The sequence below is a fragment of the Propithecus coquereli genome, unplaced genomic scaffold, assembly GCF_000956105.1.
Source record: "Propithecus coquereli isolate 6110/MARCELLA unplaced genomic scaffold, Pcoq_1.0 Scaffold243, whole genome shotgun sequence".
NCBI classification, from domain to species: Eukaryota; Metazoa; Chordata; class Mammalia; order Primates; family Indriidae; genus Propithecus; species Propithecus coquereli.
The window spans coordinates 3734293-3744382 of NW_012147986.1; the positions used below are offsets into that span (position 1 = coordinate 3734293).

At 43.8% G+C, this 10090-nt stretch overlaps 1 protein-coding gene across 1 annotated transcript in view; it reads left to right on the forward strand.

The window, feature by feature from the left end:
• The first annotated feature begins 5052 nt into the window (after nucleotides 1-5052).
• The window catches only part of NFU1 (NFU1 iron-sulfur cluster scaffold), a 44752-nt gene continuing 39714 nt past the window's right edge, over nucleotides 5053-10090 (forward strand). The window contains exons 1-3 of the mRNA XM_012646427.1: nucleotides 5053-5137; nucleotides 8083-8186; nucleotides 9692-9707. Of these exons, the coding sequence (XP_012501881.1) occupies nucleotides 5067-5137; nucleotides 8083-8186; nucleotides 9692-9707 (191 nt within the window). The 5' untranslated portion in view covers nucleotides 5053-5066. The remainder of the gene's footprint in view (nucleotides 5138-8082; nucleotides 8187-9691; nucleotides 9708-10090) is intronic.

Below are 10090 nucleotides of genomic sequence, written 5' to 3' on the forward strand. Positions count from 1 at the left end.
TTTGTTTCACAAGGCCAGACACCCATGGTATAATGTCTTCCTGCTTTTTCTGTCCAGATGGGGGCTGCTGCAGCCTGTTTCAGGCCCTGACATCCAATCAGTGGTTAATTATGCTCCACTGGTCTCACTGGGGTACAACATGCTCCTTTCCTTTTGCTGGCGATAAAGCAGCAGGACCTGGGGCTCCAGGGCTCACACAGTCTCAGCTGTTTAAACAAAATAACTCCCTTCTTTTGTATGTCACCTTAGTTTCAAGCCCTCTCCCTGAGGCTGAGACAGAGTCCATGGCGGCTGGTCCAGAAGACAGTCTGAACAGCAGGGCTCACTGATCTTGGATCAAACTTATGAATATTAACATTTCCCTGGGAGAGGATTTCTTCGCCAGGACAAATTCTTTTCCAGAAGAGTTCACAATGCCATAGGCAAATATTTATCTGCTGGACCTGCCACACCAGCCTTCCAGAAATGCTCAAACCTGTCTCATTTCTAGTAACAACATAGGTTAGTCTACTGATCTCAGATGTCATTCCTTATAAATGTGTCAGGAATTGGTCTCAAAGTTTTACAGGAGGATAAGGCAACAGCATCATTATAGCTACCTATGTGACAAGCTCAGTCCAAGACCCTTCAAATGCATTTTCTCTAGCCCACCCAACAATTTTCAGTAGGTATTGTTATCCACATTTTATAGATTAGGAAAGTTCTTTGTTCAGCAAGTACTTATGGAGCACTTACAGCATGCCAGGCACTGTTCTAAGTACATGAGACGAATCAGTTACCAATATAAGCAAAGATCCCTACCCTTGTGGGGCATACACTCTAGGGGGGGGCAACTGATGACAAACAATTAGCATAATAATGAAATAAAATATACATATTAGAAAGTGATTAGTTCTACAGAACTTCAGAGATGTTTCAATTTAGCAAGTATATCTTGAGCACCTCTTAAATGCCAGGCACTGGGAGTAAAATCAAAAACATAAAGGTGGCATACCCATATGGTGTTTACGGTCTAGTGAGGCCATAGAGTATGTGGCAGAACTAGGAATTAATGCCAGTGCTCAAATCCCTGTTGGGCACATCTTAAACTTTCATTTTTAGTTAAACACTCAGCAGAAGAATTTCCTCTTATCTGAAGCCTTCCCTAGGCCTTCCTTTCCCCCCAGAATCATTGCTCACTTCTCCCGCTGCCACTGGTGTGCCCTCTACATAGCCCCATGTAGCACTTTGTTCCCTGGTGCTTTTGTTGATTTATATCTGTTCTCAGGGAGCTCTCTGAGACCAGGAATTGTTTTATTCATCTTTATATCCCTCTACCAAGGATTTTGATCATCTGTGAGTGACAGAAAACCTGATTAAACAGTGGCATAAGCAAATTTGAGATTGCTTTTTTCTTATGCAACAAGAAGTCTGGAGTAGGTGCTGGCAGTTGCTGGTGGTTGCTGGCCCAGGGGAGTGTCATGGTTGAAGCATGGCTGCCATGCCCCTGGCATTACTACACCTCTACAAGCAGGGAGGGACGGTCAGCTCCTAGGGCAGGAAAGCAAAGCTTTCTGGCAATCCTGGAAGACTTCCACATTTGTCTTATTGGATGGAACTGGGCCACAGGGCCACCCCCTGGTTGCAAGTGAGGCTGGGAAATGGGTTTTTTTAACTGGACTCCTTGTTATCTGAACAAAATCAGTACTCACAAATAAGGAAGAAGAGGAAAATAGATATTGGAAGGTATCTAGCATTGTGTGCCCCAATCTTCAATACAAAGCACAGTGCCCAACATTGAGGAAGCACTTGATAAATAGGTATTGAATGAATGAATTGGTGTATGAGTAAATCACTTTTTGGTCCATGTCACATGGTCTGATAATCTACTTAGCCAACAGTTAAAACATAGTTGACCTCTTTGCTAAAATGGTATTAGGGAAAATATCAGTTGTCTATCAGTTATCATTGTGAATGTATGTATATCTATGTATGTGTGTGTGCAGATAAAGAGAAGGGGGTATAAACAAAGCTATAGATTTGTAGTAGTTTTTCAAGTAGTAGTTTTTCTTTTTCCTATAGAGTTTCCCTCCCTCTAGTATATTTGAGAAAGAAAGGAAAGCTATTTCACCTCTGCTCCTGGCTTGTCTGTCTGTTGTCCCCAGTTTCACATGCCACTGGATACAGTCCATTCCATAAAATGCTGCACTTGGCCTTGGCACAGCACCAGGTGAAGGGTGAACTGGGCCAGGCCACACTTTCCTTCCTGCCTTTCCCTTTCTGCTGTCCACACAACCATCACACAGGGTTGAATGAGAATGTATCAGAGCTGACAAAGGGTTGAGGTGACTCTATTCATTCACTCAACAAATACGTTTTGAGCACGTACTGCGTGCCAGGTGATTACTAGGTGCTAGGCATACAAAACTAAAGAGACTGCCACGTCTCTTATAAAGCTCAGAGTAAAGCAGGGGAAAGGATCATTAATTAATACCCAGACCCATAATTTCAAGTTATGATAATGTGCTATGGTCCGGCCACGGTGGCTCACGCCTGTAATCCTAACACTCTCGGAGGCCTAAGTGGGAGGACCCTTTGAGCCCAGGAGTTCAAGATCAGCCTGAGCAAGAGCGAGACCCAGTCTCTACTAAAAATAGAAAAAATTAGCTGGGCATGGTGGCATATGCCTGTAGTCCCAGCTACTCAGGAGGCTGAGGCAGCAGGATCTCTTGAGCCCAGGATTGAGGTTGCTGGGAGCTAGACTAATGCCATGGCACTCTAGTCTGGGCAACAGAGTGAGACTCTGTCTCAAAAAGAATACTTTTTAATATATATACATATTTAAATTCGAGATAATGTGCTATAAAGGAAAAGGACAGGGTGTTTTGAGAGAGAATAACAGAAGACACAATTTAGCTGGGGATGGAAGTAGGTGACAGGGAAGGCCTATTGAAGAAGGGATATTTTAGGCCCCTCCCAGTACAAGTTAAGAATCAGTACAAGTTAAGAAAAGAAGTGGGGAAAGGCACTCCCTGAAGAACAATTTATACAAAGGCCCTAAAGTGGGAAATAACTTATTATACTTAAGGAACTGAATACAGCCAGGGGAGGGGAAAGAGAGAGGAGACCGGTAATCTGCCTTCCAGACACCTCTTGTGAATGCATATACAAGTGCACGCTTGTGCGCGCATGCGCACACGCACATACACGCAAAATTTTACGTAAATCAGATCATACCATACCTACTGTTTCTAACCTGTTTTGTTTTCACTTAATGTAAATGACCAATAACTGGCAAAAAAAAAAAGTTTTTTTAATCCAATTTTTGTAAGAGAGAGAAACGTATTCTGGTGGCTGACAGAAATGATAACTTGTATAAACACCCTAGAACGAAATCTGTCAATTTATCACAAAAGAAAGGGAAGAGAAGAGGGCTTGGAATGAGGTCCCCAAAGCACCATCATTAAGGGGTGGGCAAATGGAACTGTGCAAGGGAGACTAAGGAAAAGCAACCAGAAGGTAGTAGGAAAAATAGCCATCGTGGTGCCCAGGATGCCAAGAAACGAAATTATTTAAAGGGAGGGAGTGATCCTCAGCCTCCAATGTTTCAGAGGTCAAGAAAGGTTGGGACGGAGAAGGTTCCTTCGGGTTAGCAACACAGACGTTGTGGGCGGTCTGACTACAGCAGGCTCTGGCAACGGTGGAACACAGAAGCCTGGTTTCAGTGGTTTGAGCAGTGGGAGGTGAAAAACTAGAGACTTAGACTGTAGACAACTCTTTTAAACCACCTGGCTCTGAAGGGAAGACAGGGTGGAAGAGGATTTGGGGCAAGGCAGTATTCTTATGAGAAGGAATCCATAAAAGGGAGAAGTTGAAGACAAAGCAGAAACATCGCTCCCTAATCAGGGCCTGTTCCCGAGTGAAAGAGCCACATGTTATTCTTGGTTCAGGGTCCAGAAGAGAATAAGGGGGATGGGAGAGCCTTGGACTGCCTTGAGATCTAGAAGAGGGGGGTGAAGAGACAGTGGTTGGAAAGCAAAGGCGCTGCCTTGGGAAGAAAACCGCATTCGGGAGGAGGCACAGCCCCTTGTGTCCAGCCCCAGGCCAGCTGCAGGCCTGAAACGCCACCCACCTTCTTAGATGTGTCTCTGGGCCACAGAAACTATCTGGGTTATCTTGGGCGTGGCCTCAACCTGTTCAACAACAGGTGTGCTGTTTCCATTCTAGAAACCAGTACTCTATGTCTATCTTCCATAGCAGTGGTTCTCAAATTTTAGCCTGCCACCAGAATCACCAGGAGAGCTTGTTAAAACAGATTGTAGTACCCACCTATAGAGATTCTAAGTCGAAGGTGGTCCTGGGAATTTGCATATCTAACGTGATCCCACGCTTTTCTTGCCCCCAGTCCACACTGCAACAAACCCTGTCCTAGAGAACACCCGAGGAAGGTTCTGGAAGAGTAGTTAATGGGCTTTTGTAGTTTGCTCTGGAAACTAGTCAATACTCATGTTTATCCTTAGAAGGGCATTAGAGCACTAGGTGAGTCTTCTGTGCGGGTTGGTCCAAGATGACCAAGTGGCGGGCGAGCCCACAAGCACAGCCTATAAGGAAAAGATTAGACGCAGGTCCACGTCAGCCACATGGGAGAAGGGCAGGAGAAAGGCGAGAACCCTACAGAGGGGATGCTCCGGGCAGCCTCTGGGCGCAGCCACTGAGCTGAGCCTGGAGGGCGAACAGGGCCCCACGGGGCAGATTTAGGGGTGGGGAATAGCATTCTAACCGCAGGACCAGCGCTAGCGAAGCACTCAATCAGCATAAAAAAGGAAAGTACAGCTCCGCGCATGCCTTCGGGGTGCAGCATGCCTTAATCAGGGCGCCTGCGCAAACATAGCATAGTCTTCTCCCTACCCCGCCTCTCCTGTTCAGGCTGACGCAGAGGGTAGGCAATGGTTGCAAAGGTTGCAATGGTTGGGTCGGTAGTCGGTAGAGTACCCTCGTCCCATTGCCCGCTCAGCTTCCAGCCAGCCTGCGCCTGCGCAGGACTTCCCTGGCGCTTCCGAGGACGCGCCTGCGCACCTCGGACTAAGATGGCGGCGGCGGCGGCGGCGGCCTGGCGGGGCTGTGGAGCGGCTGCTGCTGCCGCAGGGCTTCGCAGGCGGTAGGTGACGGGCTTGGAGCTCCCGATAGGGGTGCCGCTGGGTTTAGCCAGCGGAGCGGTCGCCGCCTCGCAGACTCTCTCTCAAGGGGGGAGGTAATGAATCTGATGGAGCCGTTGGGTCTGCCCCCGTCACCGCAGTTGAGGGTGTAGCTGTCGGGAGACTGGCTCGCAGAATCCGGCTGTAGAGACAGATAGGAGGAGCTGGATTTGAATCGTGTGGTTTCCGCCCCCACTCCCAGCCTTTCGAACACGTGCATTCCCTCCTCTTTTAAACACAAAATCAGAATATCACAAAGAAAGGAAGAAAATACCTTATTACCTCATTTTCCCAGAGCGGCCCAGAAAGGGGACGTGGTATGTCCAAGGTCCCACAGCTTCTAAGTGTTGGAACTCCTAGGACAATCTGGTCCCTAGGTTTCCTCCCCATCTTCAACACCACCACTTAAGCCCACACCGTTCCCTTGCTTTTCCCGTTTCCCTGAGCCCGCCTTTGAATTTTGCCTTTCAAAGACATGTGTCAGCTTTGGCAGAGGACTTCTGTAGGTTTCATACCCTGATTTTACTTGTGGAGAAAAAGGCCTACAAAAAGTTTGACCTCTTGAGTATTAGAAGTTTTAGGGTTAATGGTACTGTTTAAGTTTAAACGCATTTCCTAAAAATATTAAGCTTGCAGAAGGATTTTTTTGTTAGTTATGTCCTGTCTCCCCCTCATATATTTGAGTAGATGTTTTCCTTGGTGGTGCCTGCCTGTAGTCTCAGCTACTGGGAGGCCTGAGGCAGGAGGATGGATTGCCCCAGGAGTTTGAGGTTGGAGTCAGTGAACTATGATGACACCACTGCATTGTAGCCAGGGGACAGAGCCAGACTCTGTCTCAAAAAAAAAAACAATGTTCTATGAAAAATGCAGGTAGCCCAACTTGCAGTTCAAACAATTGTGCAAATGCTGTCAGTACTTTGATATCCAGCAGAAGTGCTTTATTTGAGTACTATTAACAGAGTATACTTAAGGGGCACATTTTAATAAAAATAATTATTAGTCCATCATGGACATTCTTTTTTTTTTGAGATGGAGTCTCACTCTCTTGCCTGGGCTAGAGTGCCATGGTGTCAGCCTAGCTCACAGCAACCTCAAACTCCTGGGCTCAAGCAATCCTCCTGCCTCAGTCTCCCAGGTAGCTGGGACCACAGGCATGCGCCACCATGCCCGGCTAATTTTTTCTATTTTTAGTTGTTTGGCTAATTTTTTTGTATTTTTAGTAGAGACGGGATCTCACTCTTGCTCAGGCTGGTCTTGAACTCCTAAGCTCAAGCAATCCTCCCGCCTCGGCCTCCCAGAGTGCTAGGCATCATGGACATTCTTATGTGAAGCTGGCCTTTTTGTTGAACTGCAAGTATGTGGGGCTAAAGAATATGACTTCTGGTGCAGTTTGGTGCTACTTAGTTGATTTGGGTTAAGACCTCAGAGGTTTCACCAAACACTGTTGCTTTCATGTCAGTGCAAGTGTCTATAATGTGAATACTATAAAAAACTCTTAGTAGTATTATGAAAATGGTGTTGACCTCGTGGACCGCCCCCCTTCCCCCGAAGACCCCAGGAGCCCAGGGATCATAATTTGAGAGCCACTGGTCTATATGACCATGGGCACCAAGAGCATATGGCCACCAACGCCTCACATTGGGAGGCCAAGGCAGGAGGATCAGCTGAGGCCAGAAGTTTGAGACCAGCCTAAGCAACATAGCGAAACCCTGTCTCCTCAAAAATGTAGAAAAATTATCAGGGCATGGTGGTGCACACCTGTAGTCCCAGATATTTGAGAGCTGAGGCAGGAGGATCACTTGAACCCAGGAGTGTGAGGTTGCTGTGAGCTATGATCATGCCACTGCATTCTAGCCCAGGCAACAGAGCAAGACCCTATCCCCTCCTCCACTAAACAAAAAGAGTGAAATAAAGTTACAACACTAAGTTAATATATTTCCAGTCAGAAAGCATGTAAAGACTGTTGGCTGCTTTAGCAGATCGGGGGACGGCAGTACACTATTAGATTTTTTGAAGTATTGAAATACTTTTTTTTTGTGCCCATCCCCACCATGAAATACTTTTCAAAACAGGTGATATAGTTTGTATCTACAGAAGGAAACATAGTGACGGGGTACAGAAAAGGAGGGAGACTTTTCACCATTACACACTTATTTCCTTATCAGTTTTGAACCATGTGACTCTATTATCTGGATTTAAATTTTTTTTCAGACAGAGTCTCGCTCTGTTGCTGGGGCTAGAGTGCTGTGGTGTCAGCCTAGCTCACAGCAACCTCAAACTCCTGGGCTCAAGTGATTCTTCTGCCTCAGCCTCCCAAGTAGCTGGGACTACAGGCATGTGCCACCATGCCCGGCTAATTTTTTCTATATATATTTAGTTGTCCAGCCAATTTCTTTCTATTTTTAGTAGAGACAGGGTCTTGCTCTTGCTCAGGCTGGTCTCGAACTCCTGAGCTCAAATGATCTGCCTGCCTTGGCCTCCCAGAGTGCTAAGATTACAGGTGTGAGCCAGCGCGCCTGGCCTAAATTTTTTTCTAAAGAAGAAATAAAAGCCTATAGTTCTTTGTCTCCTTCATGTATAGCTAAGAGTCTGGGACTCCAGGTTATAAATCACTAATGTAAATGCAATTTTGTTTCTTGTACCTGGATGTTACAGTATCTTGTGTACATCCAATTATCAAGGCTATGAATTTCCATTTGAGCTTTACCTGTTGAATTGTTTGCAGATATTGCTTGTCTAAGAAGGGGAAATAATGTTGTAGATGGAAAATGAAAAATCAGCTCTGTAATTATTTTTTATTGCTGGTTATGTTTGAGTTTTACATATGTCTTTATACATGAGAAATAGAAACTTGTTTTAAAAGATTAGATTTTTTAAAATGTCATTTATTATTTGTTTTAAACTGTAGATTCTGTCTTGTGATGAAGAATCCATACACCATTAAGAAATATCCTCTGCATCAATTTGTACAGAAACCACTTTTCCTGCTACCTGCAGCCCCATGTAACACAGGTAAAATTTTACCTCTTTTAGAGCAAATGGTGTTCGGAAACTCATGGAACTGTGCTAGGATTTTGTGGATCATAAAAGATGAGAATTTTCTACTTAGAACCCTATAAAAAGAATATAGAGAGTTTTTTTCTATTGTAATACCACACTTTAGTTATTTGCAAGGACATTGTCTATTAGATCTATGAAATCTCAGTATTTTATATAATATAACAATCGTCTGGAACACAAGAGTTGCTCAATAAATTATTTCAGAAATGAAAATCGTGTAAAAAGAAGTTATAAATGGGTTTGTGTTTCAAAGAATCATATGTATTTTAAGTTATTGCTTTTCTTATTTTGGTAAGAATACCCCTAAAATTAGTATATCTCTGGCTTTCATCCAGACCTTAAAACATAGGATTTTGAATATAGTTTTTCTTTTTTTGTCAAAATTAATTACTGTGGTTTTGTTAACAATCTTGTTGATATTATATACTTTGAGTTCCTTTAATGTTGGAAATAGTTATGAAGATGGGATTTGAAAATAATTTGAACTGTGCTGAGCTTAGGGGCATATGCCAGTAGTCCCAGCTACTCTGGAGGCTGAGGTGGGAGGATCACTTGAGCCCAGGAGTCGGGCTACTGTGAGCTATGATGCTGCTGTTCCACCCCAGCCTGGGCAACAAAGCAAGACCCTGTCTCAAAAAAAAAAAAAAAGGTGTGGAAATGTGACCATTGTAATGTGGTTATAGAAGCTTAGGTGTGTGTGTGTATGTACATGTATGTATGTGTATAAATGCATACCTATATGTGGTTATGGAGCTGTAAGTGTACGGATTCAGCCTATCCCCCTTTCCATCACCACCTTGAACACCTTCCTATGGCCATACTCTGGAAGGTGGCTGACTCTGGCTAAAGACATAAGGGTAGAGACTTTATGCCTTCTGTAAACTTGGGCAAGAAGAGGAGTGATTTCCTGCCCATCTCCTTGAATCACAGAATAGTTTAGACATAAATAAGTAAATATTGAATAACTCAACAGATCAGACCACTTTAATTAAACTTTTAAATTTTGTAGAACTGAATTATGTTGTCATCTAGGCTCTTCAAATTGGAAACCCACTGATTTTGTCATTGATACTGACTTTAAGCAGCACTAATCTATATTTTGGAGGATCTTATGCCTACCTATTTTGGTACCTATTAGTACCAAGCATAATAGGAAAAAATATTTTATGTCAGTCTCTCTATCCTTTTATAACTCTCATGACACTTTGAAATACCTAATTAAACCCAATTTAGCTTGTAAGTGGAATGATCTTGTTAAATATTTACCTATTCAAATATGTCTTTTGAAATAGCTTTGTTTATTGTCAAAAGAGAAACATTGTATGGTAGTGATGTCATATATTTTCATCATTTCTATGATCAGACAGTATGTATAGATTATATGCTTTTAAGTGATTTTTTTAAAAACATTTATAGGTTTTACCTTTAAATAGTTCTAAAATGTTTTTTTTCTGCAGGTCTAGATTTACTTAAGTGAATTGAGTAAAATAAAGCCAAATTTAATTCTTCAAATATTGGTAGAATGTTTAATGTGTATGCAGAGATACTGGTTACTAATAAATTATTAAGAAATGCTGGGCCAGGCACTGTGGCTCACACCTGTAATCCTAGCACTCTGGGAGGCCAAGGTGGGAGGATCGCTTGAGGTCAAGAGTTTGAGACCAGCCTGAGCAAGAGTGAGACCCCATCTCTACAAAAAAATGGAAAAATTAGCTGGGTGTGCTGATGCACACTTGTAGTCCTAGCTACTTGGGAGGCTGAGGCAGGAGAATCACTTGAGCCTAGGAGTTTGAGGTTGCAGTGAGCTATGATGACACCACTGTGCTCCAGCCTGGGTGACAGAGTGGGACCCTGTC